The sequence below is a fragment of the Nesoenas mayeri genome (assembly GCF_963082525.1).
Source record: "Nesoenas mayeri genome assembly, chromosome: 7".
Classification (NCBI taxonomy): Eukaryota; Metazoa; Chordata; class Aves; order Columbiformes; family Columbidae; genus Nesoenas; species Nesoenas mayeri.
The window spans coordinates 13,117,944-13,137,113 of record NC_137551.1 but is presented as its reverse complement, the minus strand read 5'-3'; the positions used below and the strand labels follow the sequence as shown (position 1 = coordinate 13,137,113).

The 19,170-nt window shown below is 38.7% G+C and overlaps 2 protein-coding genes across 2 annotated transcripts; one reads left to right on the top strand and one right to left on the bottom strand.

Annotated features, from left to right (window-relative positions):
- Positions 1-6,239: 6,239 nt before the first annotated feature.
- EXOSC3 (exosome component 3) lies at positions 6,240-9,416 on the bottom strand (the record flags this gene model as incomplete). The annotated part of the gene is made up of 4 exons (XM_080348202.1): positions 6,240-6,534; positions 7,890-8,041; positions 8,910-9,059; positions 9,153-9,416. 4 exons carry the CDS (start codon positions 9,414-9,416, stop codon positions 6,333-6,335), a joined length of 768 nt encoding a protein of 255 aa, XP_080204328.1. The 3' UTR covers positions 6,240-6,332.
- A 2,036-nt stretch (positions 9,417-11,452) lies between these two features.
- LOC308042384 (DPY30 domain-containing protein 1-like) lies at positions 11,453-16,905 on the top strand (the record flags this gene model as incomplete). The annotated part of the gene is made up of 5 exons (XM_080347730.1): positions 11,453-11,599; positions 11,693-11,815; positions 13,476-13,556; positions 15,200-15,292; positions 16,858-16,905. 5 exons carry the CDS (start codon positions 11,453-11,455, stop codon positions 16,903-16,905), a joined length of 492 nt encoding a protein of 163 aa, XP_080203856.1.
- Positions 16,906-19,170: the final 2,265 nt, after the last annotated feature.

Here is a 19,170-nt window from a genome sequence, read left to right as displayed (position 1 = left end):
CCTCAAGGTTGCAGCTGGTGCTGTAAAACTTCTTTATCTTTTTTATCTGCTTTTTTTTAGGACAATTAGTTACATACAGCTCTAAACTAGATATTAATAATGTGGTTTAAAATGTTAGCTTGTTAGTAGGCCCTTATTATATAGTTGCTTAACCCTTAAAATGTTAGTTCCCTCTATCAATATAACTTCCTAAAAAAGTTTCATAACTTTTTACATAGAACTTAACCACCTTTCCCTTTTCCAAGTTCAGAGTCTATGCCTCATTTGGTTATACCTGTAAACATTAAACATCTTAGCACGAATCACAACTGCATTTTTCACATTTGGTTGGTTGGTTTGTTTTTTTGGCAGGGATCTCACCACAAAATAAAGTCTCTGCTAATTGGAAGCAACAAACAGCATTGTGGTTCTGACACAGCACAGATCCAGCCGAAGGCAATGTGCCACTGGGAAGGCTGCTCAGGCACCCTGCAGAGCCCTTCCAGCACAAGACCACGCCATGTGCCCTTGCCATCTTCTCCAGGGAGCACAGTGGCCCTGCCGCAGGCCAGCCACACAGAACAGCTCTTCGAAAGAGCTCCATTGCACAACATTGCTCAGTACACGTCAAAGAAGCACAGTCTCAGGAAGTTGCAGGGAAAATATTTTGGGTTTTCTTAACCAAAATTGTGATTAGCTTTCATCTATACACATGCTTTTAGAAATCAAATGGATTATAAAAAGCACTAAAGTTATCAGCAATTAAATAACCTAAGGAAACTTCATGGCAGAAACAGCATTATCAGATTACCTGAAACAGCTGAGGAATTTGGGAGGACTGTAGGGTTTGATGCTACTTTTTTGCCTCGGAAATACATGAAGCCAAACAGTATCTCTACTTTGCTCCTTAAGCAGTGTGGGAAGGTTCTCTGTCAACACCAACCATAATATGCTGAAGTGGCTTTCTCACCATTTCTGAAACACAATCAACATTAGAATATATGTGTCTCTGCCACTGTGACACAGCAATCTTTAGAAAAACATGACCAAAAAAAAACCTGAAACATTGTCAGCCATCATCATGTAATTAAACCCCTAATTTCTGCAGGCTGTCAAAATTCCTTTCCTCTGAATTTTATAATGGTTGTGGCTCCAGCTGTCAACATTTGGCAATGATAGAATTGCAGCCCCATTATTTTTGTTGCCATGGTAAGCACGCAAACAAAAAAACCTTTTGTCTTTATGATACTTCTGTACATTACACCTCTAGCAATCTGGCAGCCAACCCTCACAATTCAAAGGTAGCCAGTATTTCTGAGGGGGAAAAAACCACCCAAAACCATATTTTTATTTATTCTTTGCTCTGAGTAGGAGTCCATGACAATGCGTCAGGCAAGAACAATAAGTAGTTAATCAAGTGACTGACTTCATTTGTCCCTATTGTGAAAAGGAAAAAAGCAGAAAAATCTGAGCCCGCGTATCTGGATTCCACCCAAAACCATCTTCCCGCTTTACAAGGCAGTAAAAATCCCTTGAATGCACGCACACTTCTAGTAGACACAGAACCCAAAGAACAGTGGTTCCAACGAAAATACTGGAATCTGACTTTGTCTGACAACATGTCCAGAAAGGCTTGCTTTCCATGAAAAGCTATTACGTTATGTGAAATGGAGTTGCAGCAACAATCACATTGTCCTTACTAGACTCTTCACCTTTATTGCTTTAGAAAGGTAGTGAGATATTGGCAGGAAAGCTCAATGTTAATTTGACTTCTCTGGTTTTCTGTTTTTCTTTCTTGATAAAATCATATTATGACTGATCTGTAACAGGTTAGCTTTTTCATATACCTATTCAGATATTATTCACAGATTTTTCCTGTTTAAAAAAATATAATAAAGTTGCTAACACACATGAACAGAATATTTCACAGATGAACAGGCACCAACATTTAAACTTCTAGTTCTTATGTTTTGAATAGTGCTCTTAAAAAGCACATTGAGCCCTTCTCTTCCTGCTTTCATAATTCAGTTTTATAGCAGCTAAACTGAAGAGTATCAGTCTACAAACTGCTTGTATATCAGTTAATTAAATTTGCCTAGCATGCCTGTGCATAGGTCACCCAGCATGCACTGTATCAGCACCTATGCTAAAACATGATCTAACATTACGAAACTTTCAATTCATGTACATAATGACAAAGCTGTGCGTTATTTCATAAGCTAATTATTTCTATTTCTTGTTGGATCATGCTTCTATAGATCAGCTTTAGACCAAGGGCATTGTTAGACAAATGGCTTAAATAAACTGTCTTTTCCATCAGGAAACAGGAGATCTCAAAAGCAAGGAGGAAACAGACAGTGGTGGGCTAAGGCAGGATTAGACCCTATGTAGGATTTCCACAATAATCAAGGTTTTGGTATTGAGATAGTAAGATTGAATGCAGATATGCAGAAATACAGCTTGAACTTTTCACCCCTGTGCTTCTAAAGGCATATCTACACAGATGCAGACATACGTTTCAACCAGACCAGGCAAAAGCTATCTCGTTTGGAGGCTGCAGGGTGATACCCACTCATGTGGTAGTGGTTTCAACCTCATCCTGATTCTCAGGAAATAAAACCACCAGTTTGTCTACAGACAGCCTGGACACAGGATCTTAGATTTATCTTAAGATCAGGGTGCAGTAGTCACTGAAGAAACAAAAGGACCTACAGGCCTTTTGAAATCAGTTTCACCCATAGGAGCAGTTCACTGCAGAACACCAAGAACAGATTGGTGCAACACCCTCCACCTGGACAAGAACAGGAAGAAAAAATTAGCAAGTCTTCTTAACGGGTATACAGATGCATATACAAATCCTTTTCGGCAATACCCTAATAAACACTGAATCACAGAAAAGCCTACCATTTACAACAGTACAACAGATAACCAAAGCCTTTGGAAAGAGCAGATGAGGTCACTAATCTTTCCACGTGTCCTTCAGTTTTTAATATCTTTCTATCACTTAGGTATAATTAAAGCAAAATTGAATCTTGGTGCCATATAGTTTCTCTTTGTCCCATTTATTGCAGTGCTACCTATACTGTTATTCTCCTCCAATGTTTTAGTTTTTCTCATACTAGGTAGAACACTGAGGGCTAGTTAAAGGTACTTTTAATCACAATTCAATCCACTAGAACTGTGACCAAGCTGCAGGCTGTGTAACATCCCCAGATACCCAGTGATAGCACTAAAAAGGCAGTAACTGCACTTCTGCAAGATCAGGATGTCAGAGGAAAACAGTCATTCCACAGCAGTCCTCGTTAACTACTCACACCTATTAAAATCCAGGTACCCACCATGATTCTAGGCTCTCTCAAGTTGTTGCAGCAAAACTGACATGTTTAATTCCTTATTATAAACTTCAATAGAAAAATAGTTATGCATCTTGCAATCTATACAAGCCATTAGTAAGGACAAGGCTGCTTGTGTTACTAATACAACTAAATAAAGTGTCCTACATCATCCTTAAGACTATACGAAAGCAAATAATGATCTCACCAAGCTGGTTGTATGTAGCTAGAAAAACTGGCATAATTTTTTATGTAAGCATGTAAAGCCTGGAGATGACCATCTTTAAGGTTTAAAATAACCTGTTAATTTACCTGTTGATTTGGCTGTTACTCAGAATTACTTGTTCAAGCACTAAGGAAGAAAAGTGGGCTTTCTATAATACATTTTCCACTTCCCCAATAGTAGATGAGCTGCCCTTAATATTTAAAATTTGAGAGAAAAGTTCCCTGACCTCTTCTGCTAAAACAACATCTACATTACAAAAACAAAAGAGCGCCATTATTAAAAGTGTTGATCCCTATCTGGGCCATTTTGAGACGTCCTCTAGGAATCAAATACACAGGTCAGCAAGCCTCAGATGCAACATCTACTGGTCAGGTGGCAATGACTAGCTGGGCATACTAAACTTCTAATCTAGCAGAGCTACAGCTATACACTAACCATAGCCTTACAGCTAAGCTCTTAATCCTCTTCTTACATTGAACTATTTGCACAACTTTCTTCTGCTAAATACATGTTTTACTATCACACTTCACTTCAACACTGCATAACCGACCTTTCTTTCTTTTAGTAATGTGTTAGTGTACTTGCTTTCAAGCATTTTTCCCCAAAAAATTTGCTCACATCCACTGTCATTTTTGCCCCTACATAAATCAAACTTACCTGTAGGACATACTTAAAATGATTGTGTAGGGGCAAAACTCAAGTACCTTGTGGGTACAACATTTTGTTGAAATAAAACCAAGTTTTAATGTATTTTGTTTCCTGCTCTTAAGATTTAACTAAAGCTGCATTTGGGTGATAAGCAGTTGACAGTGGGACAAAATAATGGGTGGAATAAAACAGGGCACTGAGGATGAAAACTTTCTAAGTCACCATTTGCTATGTTGCACACCAAGCCAGCATTTTTAAATTGGGAATTTTTCCTGTATCTTGCAGGTTGGGCTTAAAACCTCAGACTCTTGGGAAGGAAGGGAGGTTGCTTGGACAAGTAAAAGGGGGAGTGGTAAGGCTAATTGCATTTCAAGCCACAACTCTTCAGAAAACGATCCATTTAATTCCTCATTCCTGTGGTTTTATTATTATGATCCAAGAACATTCACAGAAAACAAAGTGAGCACATGGAGATGATTTGGCAAGTCCTTCTCTGCTTCTGCCAGCTATTGTTCTAATAACAGATTAGCTGACCAGAGCCCCTGCAGGTTAAGTTGAAAAATCACTGGAAGAGCAGAGTTAGCGGAATCTTTATTAAATTACAGCCTTTCAGTAGTAAGATATAGATTACAGGCCTAAAGGATTTACAGGATGTGAATAAAAGTCACTTCAGCTGGGAAAAGACAGGTGAAAAAAAAAGAGATGAGTAAATATCTACCAAGCCAGATGAGCAATACCCTAAATGCTAAATAGGGAAGCCCGTGAAACCTAGAAAGAATTCTGAATTGTAGCCATTAGACTCACATGGAAACCACTAGAGCTGTGTTTTTATTGAACTGGGGAAGCCCTACGTGAGCATATTAAAGATGAGTCAGAGGAGCACCTCTGAATTGAAGCAATTTCTAAATGAGAGAGATGCCAAAGAGAATCATATCATGAAATACCACAGGCTAAACTTTGGATGAAATACAGATAAAGACCTTTGTCTCCACTTGGAATTCAGATGGTATTCAGGCTTATCCTAATTAGTCTATTTTTTTTTGATTTCTTATTAACTGTTGCTATCAAACTATTCAGCTTATTAAGAACCATAAAACATCACAGGTTTAAACAGCTCCAATGCAGTTCATTGGGTACACACAGTCAACCTCTTCTGCCACAGAAAGCAGGTATCAGGAATTCCCCTTCCATTACTCCTGGGTTCCCTTTCTCTCTCAAAAGAACAGCAGCAAACTGTTGTACTAAAACAGAATGACAGCTTAGCCTTCCTAGGACAGCATTTCTTCTATATGCATGTGAGGAACTACTACACAATGAAGCCTAATATAGCTGATTTTGTTAAACAGGAAGCAAAGGTACATGGAACCTTCATGCTGTAACTAAAAATAAACCTAAAATGTCTAGAATTGAGAAATACATGGCTGTTGCTGAAGCAGCCTTTACCTAATCTCTAGTTAAAAAACACTTATGAAAAAGTTGCAAGTGACTTCAAGTAGCATTGCTGTTCATTTTGAAGTTATGTCCTAATCACGATTTCCTCAAGACTACTATAGCCAGGTTATCTTCTAGGGAAAGTGGTAAGGTCACCAGGACCATATGGTGGGTGTTACCTGATCATCTGCTTTAATCACCCCATGCTTATTTTAGGCTAGGCCTTGTAATTATCTTCTGGTATTTTCCATTGCACTTCCATTCCCAAATTTTGTAAAATATTAAGCAGTCACTTCTTGTCATTGTATAAATAGAGTACCTGACCAGAATGAATGACCTGTAGGATACTTCCCACTACACCAAACAAACATAATGACTAAAAAGAACTCCAAATATGTGTAGTTTACAAATTGACCAGTTTTCTTAAAGTCTTAAGTAGCTACACCTCAAAATTCACAGCTAATGAGAGCTTTTAAAGACCATCTCCACATCAGCCAGAAAACTGATAAACATAAATAGGGTTTCATACTCACAAGTGTGATTAAAAACAAAGTTCCTAAAACAAGACCAAGCAAGCTGAGCAGATAAAGCGAACTGAAGAACAACAGAAGTCTAGTGCTTAATTTAAAAAAATGGCTTTTAATATAAATCTGAATACAAAAATAACCAAAACACCACTACAATAATTTCAAACAAATCCTCAAGGTTTTCTCTTATCAGTTCCCTGACAACTTGGCAAGCGCTTGTTTTCTCTGTTCTGCAGTCATATACTCACAGGCTTCCAATATATTTACTATAATTAAAGTCTGTTGAACTGTTTTTGCTTTTACCCATATTCTTCCATTCATTCCCAGCACCAGTTCAAATGGATACAATTGTGACAACTCTTGAATTATTTCACATTTGGGAGCCAAAAGTCTGTAAACAAGATTTTTAAAAGTTAGAGAAATAAGTGCTCACATTTGACAGACATTATTATCAATCAGTAACTAAACTGCACTCAGTACTGGTGTTAGAGGAGTATTAAAGCAGCATCAAAAGGTAAGATGATCAATTTGCATATGCATCCAAACAGCAACACAGTATTAGATTTTTAATTCTCCTCTCATAAAATATATACACCTAAAAAAATAGTGCTTAAGAATTTAGTTTGGTTTTTTTAATAATTAGATTCAGAAGTAATACCTAACAGATTTAAAGTGAATTGATCGTTTTATAACAATTCTATTATTAAATTCTAAAAGTATACTGTTAGACAAAGTGACATTCTTAAAGTACTGCTATTTATAAATTTGAGACCAGAGTTAAAAAACCTATCTTTCAAAACAGAACTTTTCTCCTTCAGGAGATAGTATTAACAGCAAGAAACACAGAATATTTTGGGTTTGAGGTGAAAGTATCAAGAATATTGTAATACATTTAAGATTAAACCAAGCTTCAACATGCTTTCTCAAAGAAGAAACAAATGTATCAGGATTTAGCAGTTTACTTGTAATATATTGTTAATTATTTACTTGCATACAGACAAAATTTGGAAAAGAAGCATAATAGCTGCAAACATATTTTGTGTCAGTTCACACTGACTTCTGATGGGACATTTAAACTTGACAAATCATTACTGAAAACTCCAGGTATGAAATAGCTGTCCTGCATCTCCAAATTGCTTTTCCAAACAACAAAAAACACCACCCAAAAGCAACAGAGCTTGACTATAATTTATCCATATAAAAGCTTATGCAGTGGTTCCTGGATTAGCACGTCAGTTTTAAATGAAAATCCCATGAATTTTTGTATGTGTCTTTACTTCAATGCAATTTATTTTTCTTTAAAAGTCAGAAAATAATGCGTATTGATGTGGAAAGCCTTATCAGCTGTCAGCCAAATTTATACCCCACATTATTCCACTAGGCAGAACAAGGACAGTAAGCATTTCAATTTTTTAACTCCAAGGTGATAGGTACATATCCCAAATCCCACCCCAAATGTTTGACTTCCCCAGGTCAATGGTTTTACTTTCCTCACTGCCTTGGCACCACATCACTTTTTAAAAGGTCCCAGAACACCATATAGAAGAGCATGTAAATCTCTTAAGGGGGAAAATACACATTCCCTCTAGGTCAATATCCATATTCTATTCATTAAAACTGGTATAAATGCACCGAAACAATTAGTCTGATTACCAAATTGTTCACACTGCCCAGAGGAAATAATTGTGCAAATCCTACCCACCATATTACATGCTAGAGTGACTACTTACTTTTCTTAGTACTTACTTTCTTATTAGACCTAAGGAAACTTTAAACAGGAAGCCATCTTGTCCAATTATTCCCATTCCACTTGATCTTCCACTGCTGTCTATACAGACCATCTCTGGTTCCATGTCTTTATTTGCTACAAGGAATTGACCATAAATAAGATCTCCCACCTAAACAAAGTATCAAAAAAGCAAACGTATTAGAGATGATCATATTGCACATTTATAAGAAATTCTCAGTATTAAAAAGCCTTCTACAAGGCCATAAAAATAGTTTTTTAAAATCTATGGTAGAAAAATAAATTGGTATAATAGGAATTTTCATGTTTTCATCTACTGGGGGCAACACTCTCTAGGAACAATTATCTTGTATCATTACTGGAATCTGAAAGACACGAAAGTACAGAATTTTATTCCATTAAGTATCCCTCTTTTTTTAAATACTGAACATGAACTCCTCTTTCTACAGACTTCAAGAGTATTAAAAGTCTAATCAACCTGCTCTTGTAACCATCAGGACAACAACAACAAAACACACATTAACTTTTTTCTTTACAGTGCATTTTTACATTCTAGTGATGGTATTTCAGTTCAACGTAGAAGCTGTGGCATGCATGTGCCACACAACTGTTTAGAACATTCTTATTTAAAAAACTACTGTTTTCTACCAGTTTCAGATGGTCTAAAAAAGCTTGTTTTAAGACTATAACTTCAGAATACCACCTTGGATGCACATTAACTGCATTTACCACTAGCAGTAGTACAGAAAAGTGAGAATGTAAGGACTGAAAAAGCTCTGTCAGGTATCAAACCGCACTACTTACATGTTCCCTTCAGAAACCTCAGAAAGTCCACTGCCTAATCGTGCAAAAACCTCCAAGGAGGGGCACAGTGGAACCTTTGCAAATAAACCTGCATTCCTCATTTTACGTACAGTTTCTAAGAATGTATTTCTTACTAAGAAACGCCACTACGATGTAACAGAAGCGCCACCAAACGGCATCACTAAAGCGTTATCTCCAGTAAACAAAAGCTCTACCTGCACATTTGGCCTGTTCCTCTTCGTGGCGCCTTCGAAGGCCAGGTAAGACAGGGACGCCTGCTCGCTGCCCCCGACGTCCAGCTTGAACAGGTCTCCCGCCTTGGCCGTCACTATTCCGATTACGTGGTCGCCCTTCACCGGCACATACTGCAAACGGGGGTCGCGGACAAGCGGGTCAGGCACGCACGGACAACATGCGGGCTCCCACCCGCCCCCAGCCAAGCCCGTCCGCGCCCTCACCCGCTTCTGCTGCGAGTCCACCCAGTAGGCCCCGCCCGCCGCCGCCCCGCCGCCCGGCTGGCGGTGCCGCAGCAGCCCGCATTTGGTCACCAGCAGCCCGGCCTCGCACCGCCGCAGGCCCGGCCCACAGAGCAGCCGGCCCCGTGGCGCCGCTCCGGTGCTCAGCCGCAGCCGCTCCGCGTCCTCGTCGGGGTGAGCAGGAAGGAGCAGCACGTCCCCGGGCAGCACCACCTGCCCCACACACTCCTCCGCTGCCACCGCCATCGCCGCGCAGACGCAGACCCGTCGCGCATGCGCGGCGCCCGGCGACGGGTCTGCGTCTGCGCGGGGATGGCGGCGCCGGTTCAGTCACAACCCGGCTGAGCTTCCTCTCAGTCCCGGGGATAACGGCGGCTCCGCCTCTGCCGCCCCGTGGAACGTGCTCGCAGCGCGCCAGCGACACCCCCCGGGCAGAGCAGTTCCCTGCTCACGCCCGCCCCCGTTACGCGGTACATGAGAAATACTGCTCGCCTTCAAACGGCGCTTCGGTGTGCGCTGTTGCCGCGGCGCCGTCTTTCGCCCTGGAAAAGCCTCCCTCCGCAATCTTCCATTTTTGCCGGAAAAAAACAAAGATGTTGTTGGTGCGATTAAGCTTCAGAATTAATACAGACACTGAATCCTATCAGCGGCAACTGTTTACAGAGGTTTTTTTAATACCCAATTAAAAGTCACCCGTGAAACAAACAGCTGGTGAAATTTGAGGTGAATGTCGGCCAAGAGGTTTGTCAGCTGGGAGGAGATCCCCGTCTGCTCTAATTTCGGAAGTCTTAACTTCAAGCACGTGGCATCACCGCTGCATTCAAACAGGTGCCGCCCCTGACCGCAACACCCGCGCTGTCCCTGACAGGACCCTCCTGGCGCCGGGCGGGGCCGGCGCACGGCACCTGGCCCCGCCCTGTTCCGCCCTTCCTCCAATCACAGGCCTCCCGCCGGTCACCAAGGGCTGGCGGTACGCTCGCGAGCGGTGTTGCTTAGCAACCCAGCGCGTTCCGGGCGGCGCGCGCCCCGCCGTAGTCCCATCAACACGGACAAAACGTGTCGCCCTTACGGCGTTGGAGCGGACGGAGAGGTCCCCGAAAGCCGCCGGATCGGAGACGGGCGGCCGGTAGGAGGGGGTTTGTCTCTGGGTCTCCGGGAACCGGTATCAGGGAGCGGCAGGAGCGGAGCTGCTCTCGGAAGGAAGGATAGCCAGAGGCGCGGAGGACGGCTGCAGCAGGCCGGGTAATTACCTCAGGAACAGCAACGCAGGTCCTGCCACAGGGAGACAGGGTGACGTGCAGGGTCCGTCCGGGAAATCTGAAGAGCAGCGGCAGTGAGGAGCGAGCCCGCCCGCGGGCAGCTCAGGAGAGCGAGGAGGGCCCAACAGGTGCTTAAATAGAGCCCGGGGCCGAGGGCTCCAGGTGAAAATGATCGGGACAATTAAGACCTACCAGTGCCCCAAGGCTCTGACAGCCCGCTCTGGGCCCGCTACCTCAGGAGCCGGTGTGAACCTGAAGGGTGGGAGAGGTTCGGTACCCGCGGCACTGCCCGCAGGACGGCGTGCATGCCCTGGCTCTCCGCTGCCGCCCGAGCTGCGCGGCGTGACCGGGGTCCTGCTGCTCCACGGGCGCCGTTCCCAGCCAGGGATCCAGGGATCCGCTGCCGGGCCAGGGCTGTGCTGGGCGGATTCAGCCCCGTTGACAGCTAACGGAGGGTGTTTCGGCATTGCAGACATCGGGTTTCAGATATGTGTTTCCCGGTGCAGGGCCAGGAAAGGCTTGTGTGTGCACCGAGATTTGTTCCTTTAATAATTGTACAGAGTGATTGCTTCAGGCCCTGCTCTCTTATACATAGCCTAAAGATAGCTTTGTTAGTTCAAGCTAAAAATTGTCCTTAATCATTCACAGAACTACTTTGCTGTTCTTCCAATACCTGTATAGAAGTTTTCTATGTCCTGTTGTGGTTTTGAGGCTTTATAGCATCGTGCTGATCTAGAATTACTAGTATATTTCCAAGCAGTTTCTGAATTATACATGCATAAATAGAAAGGGATGTTTTGAGCATTTTTTCTGCAGTGATTGGTATAACTGGTCTATCACTGGAGCTTTTAAGAACTAGATCAATATTAAATTTAAATAACTTTCTTACATTAACTGCAAGGTTGATAAAAAGAGTAATATCATATTCAGTATTTGATGCCTGAGGCAATAATTCTTTAAAAAGCCTAATTTAATTCTGACATTGGTGGCTAATGTTTATCTGTTTGTCGTTAGTAGATGTGAATGGAGTCTCAGTATCTGAAGAGATGCCTGGGAAGTTGCTTGAAAAAGGGACTGGCAGAGGTTGTAGAGCATCAGCCAGCAGACCCAATAGAATATCTGGCACATTGGATTTACAATTACAAAAGAACCTTAGATGAAGAAAAAAAGGTGATCCATCTTGGCAAAAAAATAATGACAACTTAATTTATGCTATTTAATCTCTCTATATTTTTAATTGATTCGGTGTTATCTCTGAAATAGAGAATGTTGGAGAGGATTGAGCTGGAACAAGAACGGGAGGCAGCCCTGGCAGAACTTGAAATGTTAAGAAAAATGAAAGAAGAAGAGCTAATGATCCAGCAGAAACTTGAAGAAGAACGTCAGGTTGACAATACTTAACAACAGATAATTATAAACAGTGTATGATGCTGTGAAATCTTTTAGTACTCTGTATACTTCTAATTTCTGTATAACGATTTTGATAGAAGGTAGCATAAAACAAGTATTTTAATCTCACCTTTCTAAATAATAACTGAAATAATTAGTCAGCAAATCAGAAGGAAAACTTACACACTATGCAGAAAAATGTTACTAAAAATGAAAGAGCCTAAAGTAAAAAGCAAGCAATTTAAGACCTGCATGAGAGGTAAATTAGAATAAGTAGACTTTCTTCTGTAGTTAATTATGAGCATGAGCTAGTGCAAATAAAGCTAGAAATCATTGCAAAAATTTCTGACAGGCCTGCTATGAGGCCTGGGAGTAATAACTGATCGTGGTCTCAAGCTGCTGCAACTTAATATCAGTAAGACAGAAAAGATATTGAGAATGTATACACAATTATAGAGTCCTGAAAATGGTTGGGAATCAGTGAGTGAAGATTACATATATAAGCAATATAGATAGCCTCATCCAATGAGGTGCCTTTTTCTTTTCTTAGCTACCTGAACATTCTGTTGGCGTAAAGTATTTTGAATCCTATTCTATGTGGACTTGAAATATGAGATATTGAGGTAGCATCTGTGTCTCTAGCCATGCTTTATAAAAAATTCATGTGAATTTGAGCGCAAAGCCTCTGTTGCTGTGGTAAGGTTGACATTATCTGACTGGATTTTTTTTACATGGCTGACTTTCACAATATTAAAATCAAAAGTGTAATTTCAAATCTGTGCTGATCTTGCTAAGCCCAGTTCTAGTGTAAGATGCATTCAGTCAATTTCACTTGCACCTTTTAAATTTGAAGTAACTTGCAGACCAAAAGTTACATGCTCAAGGATTTCATGAGTCATTTAAAATCGTAAATGGAATGGAAAATATGAGATTGTGTCTAGAGATAATTCACAGAGAATGAAATAAATTATTTAATGTAAACTAAGGAAAAGATGTTGAACAATACTCATATTAGACACATTTTTCAATCTAACTCACAATTTTGGCTATAGTCATATACTCAATTATGTTTTGACTATATGTACCAAAAAGGAAGGTGAAAACTAATTACTATAATATGGTAATGTTTGTAGTAACCACTCACAAAATGCTACAGCAAACACTATTTTATAGGTCCTAGTGTTGTTGAATTAGATTCTGCAGTTTCTGAAGTTTTGGTACAATAGCACTTAGGCTCACAAAGAATAAACACTTTGTATTAGGTATTTCCAACTGGAAATTTTAAAGGTCCGTTGTGAAGATGATTAATGTTAATGGCTTTGCTTGCCAGTCTTTTCTATAGATTTGATTCTGTGTGGATTTATCTGTGCTAGATACTATAGGAAGTATCAAAGAGCTTAATCCAAGGTATAGGAGATAATGAATGTAGACTGATAAAAAACATGAGTAATGAGACATTGCCATGCAAAATTAAAACCTATGAAAATGTTGGGTTAGATGATAGTGAAGGGCTTTATATTATTAGCATTGCAGTTTTATGCTTCCTTTTTTATTTTATTTGAAATTTCAATTATGAAATACATTGTAACCAATGGGGTGAGTAAGGTGAATGTGTGTTTTTTTCCATTTAATTTTTCCTTTATTAAACTGACTGCAGGCTCAGTTGGAACAAGAACGTGAGAAGCTGGAAAGACAGAAGGAAGAAGAGGAAATGCTGTTGCAGCAGGAAGATCAAGAGGTATAAGCCAAAGCTTAGTCAATGGTTTGAAAATACTGTTAGTTAGCTACAGTTAAGTGCAGACACTAAATACAAGACAGAAAGCCATGGGTGTTGAACTAACACGTAATTTTTTAAAAAAAGTGAAAATGGGGGAATCATGTCTAAACACCTTGCTTCCAGCCTGGGTCTCATACTTAATTTTAGTCTGTTCTATTAGGTTTGTTTAGTTTATGTTCAGAACAGAGCATAAATTTGTTGCAAAATATAGTAAAAGGTCAGCTTAGTTGATGTTTTCACATTCGTTGACGGTGTTTATCAGAAAGTATAACTTAAGCATACCTAATTTAAGTGTCTAGACAGTAATGCTTTACTGTGTGTCAGCATAAAATGTGGGGGTCCTGGTGGACAACAGAATGACCATGAGCCAGCACTGTGCCCTTGTGGCCAGGAAGGCCAATGGCATCCTGGGGTGTATTAGAAGTGGGGTGGTTAGTAGATCGAGAGAGATCCTCCTTCCCCTCTACTCTGCCCCGGTGAGACCACATCTGGAATATTGTGTCCAGTTCTGGGCCCCTCAGTTCAAGAAGAACAGGGAACTGCTGGAGAGGGTCCAGCGTATGGCAACAAAGATGATTAAGGGAGTGGAGCACCTCCCTTATGAAGAAAGGCTGAGGGAGCTGGGTCTCTTTAGTTTGGAGAAGAGGAGACTGAGGGGTGACCTTATTAATGTTTATAAATATATAAAGGGTGAGTGCCACGAGGATGCAGCGAGGCTCTTCTCAGTGGCAAACAATGATAGGACAAGGAGTAATGGGATCAAGCTGGAATACAAGAGGTTCCGCTTAAATTTGAGAAAAAACGTCTTCTCAGTAAGGGTGACAGACACTGGAACAGGCTGCCCAGGGAGGTTGTGCAGTCTCCTTCTCTGGAGACATTCAAAACCCACCTGGACATGTTCCTGTGCGACCTCACCTAGGCGTTCCTGCTCCAGCAGGGGGATTGGACTAGATGATCTTTTGAGGTCCCTTCCAATCCCAAACATACTGTGATACTGTGATACTGTGATAAAATCCATTTGCTGTACCTGGAAAATGAACTGTGGTCTGGAATTGGGTTGCCTCTTGTTTCTATATTCCTCCTGGTTCACAGGAATTTATACTAACAGAAGAATATGTATACAGATGTCCGTGTAAATATATGGTCTTTTAATGCTATTTCAGTAAAAAACATCCATTGATAGTTGACACATTTCTCTCAATAAATGTTTTAAATGTGAATATCTCTTAAATTTATGTGGAGCACATAGTATTTTAGAGATATGTATGTTTTTAGAGTACTCTGTTTAAAATACTGACAGAGCATAATTGTAGGAAGATGACAGTATGAAAGTGACAGGAAAAATGAATAGCGTAGAAATAGGTACCAAAATTCCTGTTTTTAAAAAACATATATATACATATATATATATATATATAAAAATAATCTTAACAAGCATACAAAGACCATACTGACATACTAACACATTTGTATAGCATGCATCTGAAGTATTTGTATTAATACATAATGTTAACACATCTGAAATATTCCCTATAGATAATTATTCATTACGTGGAATACTTTTGACTGAAAACTGGTTTTCCTTACCATAGGAAAATGAGGAGATGAATGAGGAGATGATAGCTGAACTTACAGATAGACCTGGAGCACCTAATTTGACCACAGTTGAGGAACTAGATGAGAATGGACAGTTTGAGGTAAGTATTTTGAAAGAACAGGGAGAATATATATCATTGATTCCTACAGATTTGCTTTTCTGTGCCATTATATCAAAGGTTAAGACTGTTGCTGTTAAGACTATCCTGGTTCTTTCCTATGGTTTTAAGGGATTATATTTCGACCATAAATTCAAAACTGTCCTTAGCCCATTCTCTGGTACAAGTTAAGGCATTCTAAAAGACTGTGTGGTGGTAGCTATTTAAATTCTCAAGTTTTAAAATGCCCTTTTGTATTCAGATATGTTACAAATGAAAGTATGAATATCCTCAGAGAGGATGCAGCCTACCTTTGCCATATGAACAGATAGTCATATACAATATCTACTAAGTCATAAAAGTTGACTCGTTTTTGAATTATTTAAGTTATTTATATTTTTCCGGTTGGTGTGAAGTATTTTTTTTTTTAATGCAGGAGAATGTAATATTGTGCAGAGAGATCTGAGCAAACATTTAACATAAAAGACCAGATGCTAAGGGCACACAGTACTTCAGGTTATCTGAGCCCTGTGCAAACACAAATGTATTTCTTTCAGTACTCCAGCTATGGCTCTATATTGTGATTCTCAGACATCTTCTATGCCCAGCTTTCATTTTTTTTTCATTCCTTTTATACTTGACAGTCCAGGGAAATCAGAGGCTGTGAATCAGCCTTCATTTATTGTAAGGCATGACAGTGCCTTTAATAGATAATGCCAGCTTCTATGAAATCACTCAGTTTTATACCAATTCACTGGTCATAAGGATATTGATCTCTTCCTGACTTTTTCCAGTTAGAGTATTCCATGAGATTGACTTGACATTTGGATAGACCATCATCAGAACCCTTTTTCCTTTATTAGCCTTGATAATTTGCTCACTTAATTTCTGGTATCAGTAGTGTAATTCTATTAATAGCTCAGAATTTGTTAAGTGTTCTCTAAATGTATTTATCAACATACTTATGACTACTCTTAGGGTCAGGTTTTCACAGGTGGTTTTTTTTGCTAAGGTAAATTAGTTGAGTTCTTAAGGTCTCATATAGCCTCAGTTTTCATAGTTTTCTGATAATTACATAATAAAAAGTATTTTTGAGGCTTCAGGCATACTTTATGTGTTCTTAAATAAGTGAATTGCAAAACCAGAAGTGAAAATGATTAGTAAACTTGCCTGCATCTTATATGCACTATCTTCCAAGTTTTTGTGCCTAAGGTCATTTAAAGTTGGGTTACATTGGCCTTTGGTGATGTTATTTCTGGATTTATAGTAGATGTTTGTTGAATTAAGCTACAAATTAAGAACAGATCAATAAAATTAAAATATATAGACTTGTACTATTACAACTACTCTGTTCTCAGAATCATAATACTTTATGAGTCACTGGATTTTATAATAAAAGTCTGGTGATAAACTTCATCATATTTCACTGAATGGAAGAATACGTAATTGTATTGATGAATACCAACCTGTCTGTCAAGTGGCTTTTTTCCCTTTCCCTTTTTCCTGTTCTTACAAAGCTCAATTAATGCTGGCAACAGATGGAATTACTTTTTTTATTTTGATTTTAGAGTACAACAGATCTCATGGCAGAATCAGAACAAGAAAGTCCCAACTGAACTGAAAACAGTAAATATATTTTCAACTCATTACTTGCTTATCCTGAAGTGTAATGTCTTAATTTATGTATTTTTATAGAACTGATGTACATACCCATTGTTTCAGTTTCTGTGCTTTCTGAGTGTTTGTATAAAGTCTGTTACTGGTGGCATGTGATGCTTCCTTTTTGTTCTTAAACCACTATAGCTAGCATGGCTGACTCAGAGGAAGGAAACTGCAATTGAAATGAAAGCAGTAAATACATTTTCTACTTATTGCCAATTGATTCTTTAAGTGTAACAACATAATTATTATAGATATAATTAACTGCAGTAGAGGCTACAATATAGTAATTTGAATCAATATTAAAATAATAAAAGTTTGTTGAAAAAGGATTTCCCAAGAATTTGAATGGTTTTTGATAGACAGACAGGGTGCTCTATTGATTAGAAGATGGAGAGAGAGTTCTGCCTGTCAAACTAGATGCAGAAATCAAATCAGAAGATTTTCCAGTTTATCTGGAAGAGATAAATTGAAGTCTATGTGACTCAGTGGACAGATGTACTGAAACACCTTGTCTGCCTTAGAAATCATGAGGTGCTTTTTGTAACACTATGTGTTTGCTCTTGCCTTTTAATTACCTGATATTATGTGAGCCTCAGGTGTCTGCATATCAGTTTTGATTAGTTAAGTCTTAAAATATTCTTTCCTGGATTTGCCTTGAATTTGCAAATCAATAAATTGTGTCTGTTTTGTCTTTACTAAAAACCATTATTAGGACTCAAAACTTCACATCTGAAAAATGTGAAGACTATTTAGCTTCATCCATATTTATCTATTAAAATAAGTTTTATAATCCTTAAAGATTCCATTAATTTTTATAAGAACAAATTTCTGTAATACTGATATCTTGGTACAGGTTGTCAAGAGTGTTCTATGTCTGTTCGTTACAAATGGAAAAGACACTCACATTTAGAAATCCTGTGCTTCTTTGTTAAAATATGCCTTTGCATCTCAGTGTCTTCTAATAATACAGGTTAGTTGGACAATTAACATTAAGTAATTGCCAATATCATAGAATGAAAATACTCTTCCTTACAAATTCAGGGCATAGTTAGTGCATTCACTGTATTCTTCAGTTTTGGTATGAAAGAGATTTTTGGGATGATTTCACTTTGATTTGTTTATATTATAGCTGATTTTAAGGGGTTTGTGGTCTTTGGCAAACTGTTAAAAATGTCTATATACCAAATAGACTAAGATCTATCAAGAAATAAACATTTTTCTGCTCTAAAAAACTTGTTCTGTTCATGTAGCTCATACTAGGCACAATCCTATCAATATTTTAAAAGGTAAGCACTATTGATTTCTAGTATAGTAATATAATATTTTTTCCTTAAAAATAATAAACCACATGTATTAAATAAATCCTGTTGCCCTCTTTATTGCCATAATGCTTTTTGGATTCTATTAATTGGCCTGTCGTATATGAACATCTTTGAAATGAAAAGAAAAAATGTCACTTTTCAGGTATAAATACTTAGAAATGTTCATGTAACTTTTTCAGTAATCAAAAATGGAACTACTTTTGTGACTAGGTGATGAGGCTTTATCTACATTTATTCTGCATCTATATAGGTTTGCAATTTCTATGACGGTCCAAAACGTTTTCTGTGGATGAATATGCTCTCATGATTGATATTCTATTAAACCAATTTGTCACACTTTATGTTTATATTTATTAGTAACAGTTAAAACAGTCTCATTTTAAGGCCGCATTTTAAGATACTACAGTTCTCATTATACCTCTTCAAACTGTATGGAGAACAGCTTCTTGTGCCAACCTCAAAGGGATGGAGTAACTGGATAAATAGATGGAGTTTCTCTTTTGAGCCAGTATGTATAACTGAATCTTGTTATTTAGATTATTTCCAAAAATTGATAAGCAACTTGTGTCAATTTACGTTTTTTGTCCAGTCATATTGACTATGAAAATTTCAGCCTTCCTGCAGCTTTCATCTTTAATTAGGAAATATATCCAAGTTATAAGATGGTTATTATTAGTTATTACTATTTCCAACATGTGGCTTTCATTTTCTATATTTTTATAATATTTCTGTCTTTGTTTGATTTTGTTATATGTGTGTCCACTAGAGTGCATCCTAAATAAACACACTGGTGGCTCACTCATTTACAACCCATGAAAACTGCAACTTTTTTTCGTCATTTTGTTTCAGCTTATTTTTACCTGTGACCCTTTATTCATGATCCTGCAGTTCATATTC